Source organism: Hemiscyllium ocellatum, chromosome 7 (genome assembly GCF_020745735.1).
Source record: "Hemiscyllium ocellatum isolate sHemOce1 chromosome 7, sHemOce1.pat.X.cur, whole genome shotgun sequence".
NCBI lineage: Eukaryota > Metazoa > Chordata > Chondrichthyes > Orectolobiformes > Hemiscylliidae > Hemiscyllium > Hemiscyllium ocellatum.
Genome location: NC_083407.1, coordinates 930171 through 947700, shown reverse-complemented (window position 1 = coordinate 947700; position 17530 = coordinate 930171). Strand labels below are relative to the sequence as shown.

The 17530-nt window shown below is 43.2% G+C and overlaps 1 protein-coding gene across 2 annotated transcripts in view; it reads left to right on the top strand.

Moving 5' to 3' along the window:
- The window catches only part of retreg2 (reticulophagy regulator family member 2), an 81522-nt gene that overhangs the window by 19216 nt on the left and 44776 nt on the right, over positions 1-17530 (top strand). Inside the window, exon 6 of one of the 2 annotated variants that reach the window (XM_060828177.1) lies at positions 6457-6594. The exons of the other annotated variant lie outside the window; for it this stretch is intronic. Within the exon in view, the coding sequence (XP_060684160.1) occupies positions 6457-6594 (138 nt within the window). The remainder of the gene's footprint in view (positions 1-6456; positions 6595-17530) is intronic. 2 annotated transcript variants of the gene reach the window in all.

The following is a 17530-nucleotide window of genomic DNA, read 5'->3' as shown; positions in this document are numbered from 1 at the left end:
TGTGTGAAAATGTTACTCTTTAGGTCCCTTCTAATTTTTTCCCCTTTTACCTTGCCCTTTAGTTCTGGACTCCCCCCACCTCAAGGAACAGACCTTGGGTATTCACCCTATCTATGCCCTTCATGATTTTATAAACCTCTGAAAGGTCACCCCTCAGCGTCTGATTCTGCAAAGAAAATAACCCCAGCCTTTTCAGCCTCTCCCTGTAGCTCAAACCCACCAGCCCTAGCAACATCCCTGTAAATCCTTTCTGAACCTTTTCAAGTTTCACAACATCCTTCCTATAGCAGGGAGACTAGAATTGAACACCGTATTCTAAAAGTGGTCTCACCAATTTCCCTTACAGCCACAACATGACTCCCAACTCCTATATTCGATGCTCTGACCAATAAAGGCAAGCATACGAAACACCATCTTCACTATCCTATCTATCTGCGACTCCACTTTCAAGGAGCTATGAGCCTGCACTCCAAGGTCTCTGTTCAGCCACACCCCCCAGGACATTCCCATTCAGTGTACAAGTCTCATCCTGATTTGCCTTTACAAAATGCGGCACCTCCCATTTATCTAAATCAAACTTCATCTGCCACTCCTAGGCCCATCCATTGGCCCATCTGATGACTTCAACTTTCCCCCTCACTCCACCAAGGACATACCATAAGACATAGAGTAGAAGTAAGGCCATTCAGCCCATCGAGTCCACTCCGCCATTTAATCATGGCTGATGGGCATTTCAACTCCACTTACCCGCATTCTCCCCGTAGCCCTTAAATTCTTGATGTCACAAGGAATTATCAATCTCTGCCTTGAAGACATTTAGCGTCCTGGCCTACACTGCACTCCGTGGCAATGAATTCCACAGGCCCACCACTCTGGCTGAAGAAATGTCTCCGCATTTCTGTTCTGAATTGACCCCCTCTAATTTTAAGGCTGTGTCCACACGTCCTAGTCTCCTCGCCTAACGGAAACAGTTTCTTAGTGTCCACCCTTTCCAACCATGTATTATCTTGTAAGTTTCTATTAGATCTCCCCTTAACCTTCTAAATTCCAATGAGTACAATCCCAGGATCCTCAGCCGTTCCTTGTATGTTAGACCTATCATTCCAGGGATCATCCTGTGAATCTCCGCTGGACACGCTCCAGTGCCAGTATGTCCTTCCTGAGGTGTGGGGACCAAAACTGGATACGGTACTCCAAATGGTGCCTAACCAGAGCTTTATAAAGTCTCAGTAGCACATCTCTGCTTTTATATTCCAACCCTCTTGAGATAAATGACAACATTGCATTCGCTTTCTTAATCACTGATTCAACCTGCATGTTTACCTTTAGAGAATCCTCGACTAGCACTCCCAGATCCCTTTGTACTTTGGCTTTATGAGTTTTCAAACCGTTTAGAAAGTAGTCTATGCTTGTATTCTTTTTTCCAAAGTGCAAGACCTTGCATTTGCTCACATTGAACTTCATCAGCCATTTCCTGGACCACTCTCCCAAACTGTCTAGATCCTTCTGCAGCCTCCCCACTTCCTCAGTACTACCTGCCTGTCCACCTATCTTCGTAAATTGGCAAACTTCGCTAGAATGTCACCAGTCCCTTCATCCAGATCATTAATATATAATGTGAACAGCTGTGGCCCCAACACTGAACCCTGCGGGACACCGCTCATCACCGGCTGCCATTCCGAAAAAGAACCATTTATCCCAATTCTCTGCCTTCTGTCAGACAGCCAATCCTCAATCCTTCCCAGTAGCTTACCTGGAACACCATGGGCCCTCACCTTGCTCAGCAGCCTCCCGTGTGACACCCTATCAAAGGCCTTTTGGAAGTCTAGACAGACCACATCCACTGGGTTTCCCTGGTCTAACCTACTTGTCATCTCTTCAAAGAATTCTAACAGGTTTGTCAGGCACGACCTCCCCTTACTAAATCCATGTTGACTTGTTCTAATCCGACTCTGCTCTTCCAAGAATTTAGTAACCTCATCCTTAACGATGGATTCTAGAATTTTACAAACAACCGAGGTTAGGCTAATTGGCCTATAATTTTCCATCTTTTTGTCTTGATCCTTTCTTGAACAAGGGTGTTACTACAGCGATCTTCCAATCATCCGGGACTTTCCCTGACTCCAGTGAGTTTTGAAAGATCTCAACCAATGCCTCCACTATTTCCTCAGCCACCTCCCTCAGAACACTAGGATGTAGCCCATCGGGGCCAGGAGATTTGTCAATTTTAAGGGCGGCACAGTGGTTAGCACTGCTGTCTCACAGCGCCTGAGACCCGGGTTCAATTCCCGACTCAGGCGACTGACTGTATGGAGTTTGCACGTTCTCCCCGTGTCTGCGCGGGTTTACTCCGGGTGCTTCGGTTTCCTCCCACAGTCCAAAGATGTGCGGGTCAGGTGAATTGGCCATGCTAAATTGCCCGTAGTGTTAGGTTAGGGGTAAATGTAGGGGTATGGGTGGGTTGCGCTTCGGCGGGTCGGTGTGGACTTGTTGGGCCGAAGGGCCTGTTTCCACACTGTAAGTAATCTAATCTAAACTAAGATCTTTTAGCTTTTCTAGCACCCTCTCTTTTGTAATGGCAACCATACTCAACTCGGCCCCCTGACTCCCTTTAATTGTTGGGATATTACTCATGTCTTCCACTGTGAAGACTGACGCAAAGTACTTAAGTTCTCCAGCTATTTCCTTATCTCCCATCACTAGCCTTCCAGCATCAGTTTGAAGTGGCCCAATGTCTACTTTTGCCTGTCGTTTGTTTCTTACATATTGAAAGTCAAGTCCTGCCAAAATCTAGCCACCCGATGCCTGAAGGAAGAAGGCCTCATTTTCCACCTTGGATCCCTCCAACTACACAGTATCAATGTCAATTTAACCAGTTTCCTCATGTCCCCTCTCTCCACCTTATCCCAGATCCAATCTTCCAAATTGGCACTGCCACTTGACCTGTCCTACCTGGACATCTTCCTTCCCACCTATCTGCTGCACCCTCTACTCTGACCTATTACCATCACCCCCGCCCCCACAGCTGCATCTATCTATCACTGCCTTGCCCCCCCACCATCCACATCTCTTTTCCCACTTATCTCTCTACCTCCCCTGCCCCTCCCACCTTCCTAATGAAGGGTTGATGCCCAAAACATTGACTCTCCTGCTCCTCGGATGCTGCCTGACCTGTACTTTTCCAGCACCACACTTTTTGACTCTGATCTTCAGCATCTGCAGTGGCAGTTTCTCCTCCATCTGATCAAGGTCCAATTGAATCTTGAGGTTACCTTCGCTGTCCACGACCTCACATGCAAACTTAGTAACCATGCCTCCTATGTTTACATACAAGACATTTATATAAATGACAAAAAGCAGTGGAGCCAGACTGATCCTTATGCCACACCACTGGTCACATCCTTTCTATAATGCGGTGACCAGAACTGCAAACAATACTTAAGGTGCGGCCACACCAGTGTCTCGTATAGTGGAAGCATGACCTTGTGGCTCCTAAACTCAAACCCCCTCCCAATAAACGGCAACACCTCATATGCCTACTTAACAACCCTATCAACCTGGGTGGCAACTATCAGGGATTTATGCACCAGGACACCGAGATCTCTGTGTTCATCTACACTGCCAAGAATTTTACCATTAGCCCAGCACTCTGCATTCCTGTTACATCTTCCGAAGTGAACTACGTCACACTTTTCCACATTAAACTCCATTTGCCACTTCTCAGCCCAGCTCTGCATCTTATCTATGTCCCTCAGTAACCCACATCATCGTCCAGCACTATCCACAACTCTGCCTACGTTAGTGTCATCCACAAATTTACTAACACCTCCTTTTCCACTCACATCCAGGTCATTTCTAAAAATGCCAAACAGCAGTGGCGCCAAAACAGATCCTTGTGGTACCCCACTAGTAACTGAACTCCAGGATGAACATTTCCCATCAACCACCACCCTGTCTTCTTTCAGCTAGCCAATTTCTGATTCAAGCTGCTAAATCACCTTCAATTTCGAAACTCCGTATTTTGTGCAATAGCCTACCATGGGGAACCTTATCAAATGCCTTACTGAAGTCCAAATACACCACATCAACTGCTTTACCTTCATCGACCTGTTTGGTCACCTTCTCAAAGAACTCTATAAGGTTAGTGAGGCACGACCTACCCTACAAAACCATGTTGACTATCCCTAATCAAATTATTCGTTTCCAGATGATTGTAAGTCCTATCTCTTAGAAAAGGTTATAACACCTTACCCACAACTGAAATAAGGCTCACTGCCCTATAATTACCAGGGCTGTTCCAACTCCCCATCTTAAACCAGGAAACACCCTTTGCTATCCTCCAGTCTTCTGGCACTACTCCTGTCGACCATGATGACATAACGATCAAAGCCAAAGGCTCTGCCATCTCATCCCTGGTTTCCCAGAGAATCTGAGGATAAATTCCACCTAGTCCAAGGGTCTTATCTATTTTCAGATCTTCCAAAATTACTAACCTCCTGTTTGTCAACCGCAATCCCATATAATCTTGTAGCCTATATCTCCATATTCCCACAAACATTGCCTTTTTTCAATGTGAATACTGACGAAAAGTATTCATTAAGCGCCTCCCCTATGTCCTCAGATTCCAAACACAACTTTCTGCAACTATCTTAGATTGGCCCAAATCATCTTCTCGTCATTTTTTTATTCCTGATATACCTATTGAAGGCCTTAGGGTTTTCCTTGATCCCACCCATCAAGAACTTCTCATGTCCCTCCTGGCTGTTCTTAACCCTCTCTTTAGATCTTTTCTGGCTAACTTATAACTCTCCAGCCCCCTATCTGAGCCTTCACGCCTCCTCCTCACATAAGCCGCAAGAGGAAGGAGGAGGCTTGTGGCTGTCAATGATATAAAATAGTAGATTATTACTGCAGGATATCTGTGTTCCACAGGCAGATGTGTTATCACCATGATTGTTAGAAAACAACAATACCAAGGTGACAACTTGTTTTCTCTGACGTAAGAATAAAAGCCGTGACCACACATTCACATCCTCCTTTCTCTTGGCAGACGATTCTGAGAACATACAAATAGGAGCAAAAGTAGACCATTGAGCCTATGTACCCTGCTCTGTCAGTATTTAGCAGGATCATTTACTCTTCCACAAGCATTCTTCTGAAAAGTAACAGATTATAGTTTCCAATCTACACCTTTAGGTAATTCTTGCTCTGGTACTGTTAATTCATTTTGAAGTCAAATGGTAAAGTAAGAAATCAGATACCATCCTTTTATTTAATGTTGGATTTATTTATAGATTCCAACATTGTAAATGACTGCCTTCTCTCAACCAACTGCCAGTGTCCCAGGAGCCTTTATTTCCAGTTTTTAAAAAGTTATTCAATTTGAACATGTGATATGCACCTGGGACAAGTAGAACTTGAACCTGAATGTTCTGGTGGTAGGACTGTTATAGATGGGCGACAAGCCCCCCTTGCATGGTGGTGCAGGGGACATATTTAATTGGTTTTTCAAGCATATTTGGATAAACCTCTGTGGCAAGTTGGAATTGACCCTTGACCTTCTGGCTCAGAGGCCGGACCCTACCACTGCACACTGACATCCCGTAACATGGTGGTGGAAAGTTCTTTTAAAACCACTTTATTCATCAAATTTAATCAAGTTAGACAGATTAAAGGCTCTTAAATGGGTACTCAGAGAAATAGAATGTACAAAATGTAAATTAACAAAATTCAGATTAGAATGTCATGTTAGAGTAATCCTGCTGTCTGGGTCCTGCAGAGCCCCGGCTCAAGGCTTCGGCATTCTGACGGATATCGAGAAAGTAAGAATGTGCTCAAGGCACTGAATCCATCAATACCTTCCACCTGTACATCTTTAACCTACCAAAACAATGAGCCAGTGATCATTGAAGGAAAGTGAATACTGATGTGAGTCATTTAAAAGCATCTGTGTAAAACTGGAAATAAACACATTTAATCAAAATAATCTGAAAACAACAAATGCTGGCAATCACAGTGGGTCAGGCAGCATCCATGGAGAGAGAGAGAGCAAGCTAACGTCCAATCCTGGTGACTCTTCGGCTGAATCAAAATAGCCAACTGACTGGAGCAGAATCTGACTCAGCAACTACCTTCACTCACATCTCAATATTATGTTTTGTGCTTGTTGAGTAGCAATGTTAATATTACAAAATGTAATTTCTATTACAAGCACTGTCTAAATTAAATATTCGCAGGACAGTGACCGGTTAGGTACAGCGTTAAAACACTGTTGCCATCAAACACTCCCAAAACAGGAACAACTTGGGTTTCAATATGTAGTAAAGCTCTCTATATTGTCCCCATCAAACACTGCCAGGACAGGGACAGCACTGAGTTGGATATATCATGAAGTGACGTTGCTGGGGAGTGTGGTCATGTCATTTACAGACCCTGTTGTTGTTGTTGTTGTTCTAGTACTGAGCCTGCTTCTGTGGCCTTTGGTGGTTTACCATGAGCTTATTCAGAAGATGTACACAGGCCTGGAGCCTGTGTTGATGAAGCTGGATTACAGCATGAAGGGTGGCACCCAGCCCCGACAGAGGGACAGGAAGAGTAAGTCACCGGCTGCTCCCTTTGGGGAGAAACAGCAATCGCTAGAAGCTAATGCACAGGTATACAAAATAATCAAAACATTCATGGAATATTGCCCATAATATCAGGACTTCGAATAAAAAAGGGTTGGAATTACATTCTAGTTGCATGGAATTCTGGTCAAATCCCATCTGGAATAACTGGGTTCAGTCTGCGCCTCACCTCAGGAAGGAGATTGTGGCCTTGGAAGGGGAGTAGTGCAGATTCACCACAGTGATCCTGGATGCCAAAAGCTTAACTAATAAAGGAACAAAGTGCAGGCATGTATTCCAGCAATTGTAGGAAATTAAGGGATAATCAAATCAAGGTGTTTACAGGGTAGATTGAGGCTTACCTCTAGCGATGCATTATTATGGTGATAAGACATTTAGAAAAGCATAATACAATCAGTCTGAATCAGTATGTTCTGTGAAAGGGAAATAGTTTATGACAAATGTATTAGTTCTTTGAGGATGTAACGAGCAGGGTAGGTAAAGGGAAAGCAGCGGGTGAAGTGTATTTGGATTTGCAAAAGGCATTTGATAAGGTGCTGCATAAAAGCTTACAGTAGAAGGTAAGAACTCAAGATGCTGGGTTGTTAAAAATTAACATGGACAGAGGATTGTTTAACTTAACAGGAAACAAAATGGAGATAAATGTGTAACTTTCAGATTGACAAACTGGCAGTGGAGTACCACAAGGATCAGTACTGGGCACTGTACTATTTACAATGTATGTCAATGATGTGGGATGGAGCAACAGACTGCAGTGCAGCCAAATATGCTGCTGATAGAGGTAGGTAGGAAAGCAAGTTGTGATGACAGGAATATAGCTATGATCATACTGAATGGTAAGCAGGCTCGATGGGCTGAATGGCTTATTAATGTTCCTAGTACATACCTTCTGGATCCCTTTGTAAGTTGTGAAAAGACAACAGTTTTACGGTGGAGTATAATGGAGGAAAATGCACTCCATTCACTTGGGAAGGAAGAATAGAAAATCACAATAATATCTTAAGTAAGGACAGGCTCCAGAATGTTGCAGTGCAGTATGATTTGGGTATCCTTGTATGGAAATCACAAAAGTTATCAGGCAAGTGTTTAAAACTGCCTATGGAAAATTTTATTGTATGGAGTCTAAAAGTAAGAAATTAAATGCTCAGAACATTCTGTGAATGCTGGGCATTCCAAATAAAACCAAAGTGCTGGAGAAAGTCTGATCTGGTAGCATCTGTGAGAAGAGAAACCGTTCACGTTTTAGGCCCAATATGACTCTTCAAAACTAAAAGATCATCTAACATGGCCCCTTGATATTTAGTGTTGCTACCATCACTGAATCCCCCACTATCGACATCTCATGGGTTATCATTGACTAGCAACTCAATTGGACTCATCTCACAAACGCAGTGGCTACAACACCAGTTCAGAAGCTAAGAATACTGAAGTGAATAACTCCCCTCCTGACTCCCCAAAGCCTGACTACCATCCACAAGGCACAAGTCGGGGTGTGTTGGAATACTCCCCACCTTGCCTGGATGAGTGCAGCCCCAGTGACACTCAAGAAGCTTGACACCATCCAGGACAAAGCGGCCCGTTTGATTGGCACCACATCTATAAACATCCACTCCCTCCACCACGGAGCAGCAGTGTGAACCATCTACAAGATGTACTGCAAAAATAAACCAAAGATCCTCTGATAGTACTTCACAAATACAAGACTGTTTTCATCTAGAAGGACAGGGGCAGCAGATATCTGGGAACACCACCCCCTGCAAGTTCCCCTCCAAACTACTCATCACCCTGACTTGGAAATATATCACCATTCCTTCAGTGTCATTGGGTCAAAATCCTGGAATTCCTTTCTTAATGGCATTGTAGGTCAACCTTCAGCACGTGGATTGCAACGGTTCAAGATGACCACTCACTAACACTTTCTCAAGGGTAACTAGGAGTGGGCAATAAATGTTGGCCAGCCGGCAAGAACCCATGTATCTTGAATGAATTAAAAAAACTTTACATCAGTTCCACAGTTCACAGTACAATGAAAAGTTTACACTGCCGCTGACTTAAGGCAGCACAGTTGCTCAGTGGTTAGTACTGCTGCCTCACAGAGACAAGCAATTTTCCAGCCTCTGGCAACTGTATGGAGTTTGCTAATTTTCCCTGAGTCTGCATGGGTTTCTTCTGGGTGCTTCAGTTTCCTCTCACGATCCAAAGATGTGCAGGTTAGGTGAATTGGCCATGCTAAATTGCCCATAGTGTCCATGGCTGTGTCGGTTAGATGCACTGGTCAGGGTCAAGATTAGAGTGGTGCTGGAAAAGCACAGCAGGTCAGGCAGTGTCTCAGGAGCAGGAAAATTGACATTTCGGGCAAAGGCCCTCTTTTGTCTGAAATGTGGATTTATCCTGCACCTCCGCTGCTGCCTGACCTGTGGTGCTTTTCCACCACCAATCTATTCTCCAGCATCTGCAGTACCCACTTCCACACTAGTCGGATAAATATAGAGTAATGGGAATGGGTTTGGTTGGGACACTTTACGGAAGGTTAGTGTAGACATGATGGGTGGAAGGGCCTGTAGGGGTACTAATTCTACTGCGCCATCTTATATACAAAGGTACCTAGGTACAGATTTTTCAGCCCAAGTTCTTGTGGGGAAAAAAAATTAGATAGTAAAGAAATAAAAAGTTCAGCATTGCAAATAGCAGGAATAAATTAGAAAATAGAGAAATGAAAAGTTCAGAATAATGTTCCTTCTTACCCAGTCCTCACTGGCACCTGGTCACCAGTTTGCTGGGGGCCTAGACTGCAGACCATGCCAGGATACACCTCAAGGTAGTCAAGGCCAGGAGACTGCTCGGGAATCATCTCGAGACCTGAAATCCAGCTGAAGCCATGCTAGGTTGGGAGGTCTCCATGCTGGGTTCATGCTGAGGCCTGGTGTCGTAGGCTAAAAATCCAACCCTGTGCTGAGGCCGGGAGTCCAAGGCAGAGAACAAAGATCTTTGATTTCCCAACTGATTAAGAATCTATCTATCTCAGCCTTAAATATACACAAGGACTCTGTCCCACTTTTCTCTGTGGCGAGTTCCAGAGACACGATACCCTCAAAAGAAGTTCCTCTTCATCTCAGTCTTAAATCAGTGTCCCTTTTTTCTGAAAGTATGCCCTTACTCTTCCACAAGGGGAAAACATCCTCTCAGCATTTACCCTGTCAAGTGCCTTCAGAATCTCCTATATTTTAGTGAAATTACCTCTCATTCTTCTAAGCTCCATTGAATAGAGTTCCTGATAAAGGGCTTATGCCCGAAACGTCGAATTTCCTATTCCTTGGATGCTGCCTGACCTGCTGTGCTTTAACCAGCAACACATTTTCAACTGAGTAGAGTGCCAGCCTATTTATCCTTTGTTCATAAGGCAATCCCTCCGTATCAGGAACCATCCCATGGTACCTATGAACTGCCTCAATTACATTATATATTTCAGTAAGGAGACCAAAACTGCCCTCTGTACTCTGCAGTGGTCTCACCAATTCCTTTGTTTTTATTCAATCGTGGGATGAGGATGTCGCTGGCTTGGCCAGCATTTATTGCCCATCCCAAAGGGCAGGTAAGAGTCAACCCCATTCCTGTGGGTCTGGACTCATGTGTAGGTCAGACCAGGTAAGAATGGCAGCTTTCTTCCTTAAAGGACATTAGAGAATCAGGTGGGTTTTTTTGACAATTGACAATGGTTTCATGGTAGTGATTAGACTCTGAATTCCAATTTGTACAGTTGTAGTGAGACTTCTCTACTCTTATGAAATGAGAGTCAACAATCCATTAGTCTTCCTGATTACTTGCTGCACCTGTGTTTCATGTACAAGACCCCGAAGTCCCTTTTGTGTTGCAGTTCCTGCAGCTTTTCTCCTTTTAAATAATACTGTTCTTTTGTTCTCCCTTCCATTTTCCTACATTATACTCCTTTTGCCAACATTTTGCCCATTTACTTAACCGAACAATATCTCTGTATAAACTTTGTATCCCTCTTGTAACTTGCCTTTCCACCTATTTTATATTATCTGCAAATGTGGCTGCAGTACATTGCTTCCTTCTTCCAAGTCATTAAATACATTCCTGATCCCTGTGGAGCCCCACTGGTTGTAGGTTGCCAACCTGCCACCGAGGGACGGAGTGTTTGGGTGGCATGGTGGCACAGTGGTTAGCACTGCTGCCTCACAGCGCCAGAGACCCGGGTTCAATTCCCAACTCAGGCGACTGACTGTGTGGAGTTTGCACGTTCTCCCCGTGTCTACGTGGGTTTCCTCCGGGTGCTCCGGTTTCCTCCCACAGTCCAAAGATGTGCAGGTCAGGTGAATTGGCCATGGGAAATTGCCCGTAGTGTTAGGTAAAGGGGTAAATGTTGGGGAATGGGTGGGTTGCACTTCGGCGGGTCAGTGTGGACTTGTTGGACCGAAGGGCCTGTTTCCACACTGTAAGTAATCTAATAGTCTACCCCAGCCTCTTTTCATAATTAAAATGCTGTAACCACTATTCCAATAATAGCAGGTAATGTAGCGATTGTGAAAAAGGAGACACTTAAAACAATTGCCATTTCTTGGGGGGAAATGTACTGAGCAGGTTATTTACTTTAACTGTCCTGCTACCTTCAGGGGTTGATGGATGTGTGCTCGTCCATCTGATTCCAGATGTTTCCCAGGGTACTAACATTCATCATGTATTCCCTTACCTTGTGGCACAGTGGCTAGCACTGCTGCCTCACAGCACCAGAGACCTGGGTTCAATTCCCACCTCGGGCAATTGTCTGTGTGGAGTTTGCACATTCTCGCCATGTCTGCATGGTTTTACTCCGGGTGCTCCGGTTTCCTCCCAAAGTCCAAAGATGTGCAGGTTAGGTGAATTGGCCATGCTAAATCGCCCGTAGTGTCAGGTGAAGGGGTAAATGTAGGGGAATGGGTTGCTCCTTGGAGAGTTGGTGTGGACTTGTTGGGCCGAAGGGCCTGTTTCCACACTAAGTCATCTAATCTAATCTAATCTTGTTTGTCCTGCCCCACTTCTCCCCTCACTTATCCAAATTGAATTCCATTTGCCATTGATCGACCCATCTGACAGTCGGCCTTACATGTCAAGCTATAGACAATCTTCCTAACTACCACCCTACCAATTTTCATATCGTACACAGATTTACTGACCAACCCGTCTACATTCAGGTACAGCAGGTAAAAGGCAAATGGAATTTTGGCATTTATTGCTAAAGGAATGGAGTATAAAAGTAGGGAAGTGTTGTTACAAACGTGTAAGGCATTAAGGAGACCACATCTGGAGCACTGTATATAGGTTTGGTCCCCTTCAGCAACAAGGTATTGCATTGGAAGCTTTCAGAGCAGGTTTGCTAAGTTAATTTCAGTGATGAAAGGCTTGTATTATGAAGGCAAATTAGAGTATAGGCCTAAACTGCTCAAAGTTTAGAAGACTGAGATGAGATCTAACTGAAGCATATAAGTTTCTAAAGGGGTTTGATTAAAAATAGACATCAGATGTTTTCCCCCGTGGGACAATCAGGGATGTGAGGTCACAGTTTCAGGTTAAGGTGAATCTGATTGAATATTTACATCTGCTGGAGGGGCTGAATGGTCATCTTCTGTTCTAAATTACTGATTTGAGACAAAGTTAAAAATCACATAACACCAGGTTATAGTCCATCAGGTTAATTTGGAGGCACGAGCTTTCAGAGCGCTGCTCCTTCATCAGGTGGTTGTGGAGGTGAAGGTCATGCTCACAGAATTTATAGCCAAAGGAATCAAGTGTCATGGAGATAAGATACAGTCAATAATCTTTGATTAAAACTTTCATCTTTTTTAATGGGATATGCTGGTTTCTGTTCTCTGACATGTAAATCCATGACCCTGGGCTCCTTTGGCTATAAATTCTGTGAGCATGATCTTCACCTCCACAACCACCTGATGAAGGAGTGGCACTCTAAAAGCTAGTGCTTCCAAATCAACCTATTGGACTTTAACCTGGTGTTGTATGGTTTTTAATTTTGTCCACCCCAGTCCAACACCGGTACCTCCAAGGCAGCATTTGAGTCGGGCATTTTTGTCAGGATGAGTTTGTTGCTGTGATGAGTTCTGACTGAAGCAGTTGCTGACACTCCATTGACACAGCTGATAACTTGTAACTTCAGCTCCCTCTGCTGAGAAGTGCTTGAACTGCATCTCCAACAGGGAGTTCACTCCAGTGAACAGACAATATTGAATTTCAAATATTTAAAATGGGCCCCGACCCATGCTGAAGGTGTAAGTAAACATGTGCTGCATGTAAGCTGTCTTTATCCACGGACAAGTATTTCCATAATTATGTGTGACATTTTACATAATTAGTGCTTTATTTATACAATCTCTAATTTTTCTAGCACTAGTGAAAAGTTATTCTCTTTTGTCTACCTAATCAATTCTTTTCAAATTCCTAAAAGTTTCATTGAATTACGCATAATGATCCATATTCCAGGGAATTAAAGTTTAATTTATACAGCACCGTTAACATGATAAATCAAGTTGCTACAAGGATTTTGAAACAAAGTAATCATTAAAATGCATACAGCAGTCTAGGGTTACATAATATAACTTGGCAGAAGGAGGCAGTGTTTGAGTTGTGGAAGGAGGATGTGGACAGTGAATGGTCAGAGGTGGCCTTTTTCAAATGGATGAAGAAGGCCATGTGAAATGATTAGGTCAAAGGGTTTTTAACCTAGTTTATGTAATCTTTGTTCATAAGAGGCAAGTGAGGCAGATAGAGCAGTTTTAGGGAGGGAATTCCAGAGCATGGGGCCTAGGCAATTGAAGGTATAATCACCAAAGGTGGAGTGAATAAAACTGGCAGTGTCCAAGATGCCAGAGAAAGAGAGCAATATCATTGAGAATAATGGGGTAGGAGGAGGACACTAGGTTTGCAGAACAGAGGGATTCTGAACATGTGATAGTAATTTGCAAGGATGTTGAGGCCAAAACTTGGTTTTTGAGGAGAGGTGATGAAGGCTAATTTAAGAGAGGGAGAACACCTGAAAAGCTAATGGTTAGTATGGGGCTGGAGGGAGGGAGATGAGTGAGCGTTCAGTGGGAATAGGAGGCAAGTCACACTGACCAGGTGAGCTCAGGGGGAGCGAGATGATATGGGCATGAATCTATCAAAACAAATGAGTTTAGGATGAGGACATGGGTTGTATCTTCAGAAGAAGCTGGAGTTGCTGGGCCAGTGGAAGGGAGGCACATGACAGCAACTGAAACAAATTGTCTCAATCTTAACAATAAGGAAGCTCAGACTTCACACTTGGTGGTGAGGGTGGAGAGGAAAGAGTTTCGGAAGATGGTTTGCTGTGAAGAAAAATCAAGAGTTATGTTAGCATCCCACACTAATCCTGGGACAGTTATTGGTTTTACAGAACCAAGAAGTTTTAAATAGTTCAGCCAGATCTGGCAGTGGATAGTTAAATCAGTTGTCAACTTTTTATGCCTGCATCTTTCAGACCTTAAGCAGTACGATGAGAGCCATAACAAGGGAAATGACTGCGGTGAGAGAGTAAGAGTTGTATTGGGAACTCTGACATTAAAGGAAGTGAGGGTCTGCTTGAGTAAATTAGTGGCTGTAGAAATGTAATAGCTAGTAGAGAGCTGGGATTTTGGGAGTGTAAATGTAAGTGTTCTGGGGAATAGTTTTGTTTTCCAGGGATGGATGCAGAAGGAGGCAGTGTTTGAGTTGTGGAAGGAGAATGTGGACAGTGAATGGTCAGAGGTGACCTTTTTCAAATGGATGAAGGAGGCCATGTGAAATGATTAGGTCAAAGGGTTTTTAACCTAGTTTATGTAATCTTTGTTCATAACTTTGGAGCTCTGGAAAGCACTTTTTCCCCTGGGCTACACTCATTCCAAAGCCAGTGGATTTTTTTCTAAGGGTTTTAAATAACTGTAGCAAGGCCTTCTTTTTAAAATCCATTCCTCTAGTTGAAAGGGCTAACATTCCATAAGTAATTTGACTATTTTGTACCTGACTACATACTTGTGATCTGTGCTTAATATTCTTTAGACCTCTGCTGTCCCTCACTTTATATAATTTTAAATCGTTTTGAATTTTCCTTTTTCATCTAAAATGGATGCAATTGTTTTTAATTGCATTGAAATCTACCGGCTGCAGTTTTTATCTGCTCTCTCACCACCGTGTCTATGTACCTTGAAACTGTACCACATGGACAGGACATTGCTGAGTCTATGTAGGAATGCTGTGTTCAGTTTTATGCTTCGTATCTAGATTGATTCCTGGGACGAGGAGATTACTTCATGACAAGGCTGGTATTCCTTGATGTTATGAAGACTTAGAGGTGATCTAATTGGAACGTGTAAAATTCTTACGTGAGATTAACAGCACCAATGCTGAGAGTGTTTCTGCTGGCTGAGAACTTTAGAATATAGGTCACTGCCTCAGAATAAGAGGTCAGCCATTCAAAGTGAGAAATTTCTCCACTAAAACATTTAAGTATTTTATGCCATTGGTTCATGGATACTCCTGTTTGAACATATCCACGTTCAAGACCATTAGGTTTTGGGAATTTTAGTAATATGGGGATAGTAAGGGTACATATGCTCACATAATATTAAATATAGGAGCAGGAGTAGATAGACCCCTAAACCCTGCACTAATATTCAATAAGATCACAACTAGTCTGGATGTCACCTTAACTTCACATTCCAACATTCTCCCCAGAACCCTTGATTCCCTTTCAGATCAAAAAATTCAATTTATTTACTCACGTCTCATCTTCATTACTCTCTGCGGAAGAAAATTCCAAAGGTTAATGATTCAGAAAAGAAATTCGTACATGTCTTCATGTGAGTACATCCATTTTCTGAAATTTCCCCCTTGGTTATAGATTTGCACATGGGGTGGGGGAGGGGCGCATATAGAACATAGAACATAGAAGGATACAGCGCAGTACAGGACCTTCAGCCCTCGATGTTGCGCCGACCGAATCCTACCTAACCTATACTAGCCCAATAACTTCCAAATGCCTATCCAATGCCCGCTTAAATGACCATAAAGAAGGAGAGTTCACCACTGATACGGGCAGGGCATTCCATGAACTCACAACCCGCTGTGTGAAGAATCTACCCCTAACATCTGTCCTATACCTACCACCCCTTAATTTAAAGCTATGTCCCCTAGTAACACCTGACTCCATTAGCGGTAACACCTGACTCCATATCTTTAGCATTCATCCTGTCAGGTCTTGTCAGGGTCTTGAAATGTTCAATAATATGTGATGTAAGGTCTGCTTTTTATTTGTTTTAATTTGATTTACTGTAGGTTTTAATCTAGTGGCATTTGGGATTTCGATGTGAGACAGGGTTCATTTGTATTTCTGGCGCCATTGTGATTTCTTTAGAAACACATCAAAATAGAAATACATGAGAGAGTAATGGCGTTTTCCTTGGGTGAAGTTTATGAATGAATACAGTAAGAAATATGTATTAGGTTTCAGGTAGAAGAATCTGGAATTGTTTTTGGCTTAATAGTAATAGCTTGAAAGATCTGTTGGTTTGAGGTTTGCAGAGGTCTTGGCTGAAGCTGGAATTGTAAAACAATTATAGAGTCATAGAGATATACAGCATGGAAACAGACCTTTCAATCCAACTTGTCCATGCCGAAAGTGTTGCAGTTGTACCAGCCTCCATGTCTTTGGGAGTTCATTGCATCAATGCAACACCAGCTGGTGAAAAAGTTGCCCTTAAGGTACTTTTCAAATCTTTCCCCCGTCACCCTAATCTTATGCCCTCTAGTTCTGGACTTCACCACCCTAAGGAAAAGACTTTGTCTATTTATCCTATCCATGCCCCTCATAATTTTCTAAACCTCTAAGTTCAGCCTCCGACGCTGCAGGGAAAATAGCCCCAGCCTGTTCAGCCTCTCCCTATAGTTTGAGCCCTCCAACCTGGGCAACATCCTTGTAAATCCTTTCTGAACCCTTTCAAGTTTCTCCTTCCCTATAGCAAGGAGACCAGAATTGCACGCAATATTCCAAAAGTGATCTCGCCAATGTACTGTACAACTGCAACATGACCTCCCAACTCTTATATTCAGTGCACTAACCAATGCCACCATCATTATCCTATCGACCTGCAACTTCACTTTCAAGGAACTATGAACCTGCTCTCCAAGGTCTCTTTGTTCAGCAACACAAGATCTTACTATTAGGTGTATACGTCCTGCTCTGATTTGCCTTTCCGAAATGCAGCACCTCACATTTATCTGAATCAAACTCCATCTGCCACTCCTCAGCCCGTTGGCTTATTTGATCAAGAGTCCATTGTACTCTGAGGTAACATTCTTGGCTGTCCATTACACCTCTAATTTCGGTGTCACCTCTAAAGTTATTAACTATACCTCCTGTGTCCACATCCAAATCATTTATATAAATGACAAAAAGCAGTGGACCCAGCACTGATCCTTGTGACACAACGCTGGCTGCAGGCCTCAAGTCTGAAAAGCAACACATCCTCTGTCTTCTACTTACGAGCCAGTCCTGTATCCAAATGAGTAGTTCTTCCTGTATTCCAGGTAATGTAACCTTGCTAACCAGTCTACTATGAGGAACCTTATCGAACATCTTACTGAAGTCGATTTGATCATGTCTACCTCATTAATCCTCTGTTATTTTTTCAGAAAACTCAAATCAAGTTAGTGAGACATGATTTCCCATGCGCAAAGCCACATTAACTATCCCTTATCAGTCCTTGCTTTTCCAAATAAATGTAAATCCTGTCCTTTAGGATTCCCTCCAATAACTTGCCCACCACTGACGTCAGGCTCAGCAGTCTGTAGTTCCCTAGCTTTTCCTTGCATCATTCTTAAATAGTGGCTTGCTCCTGAAG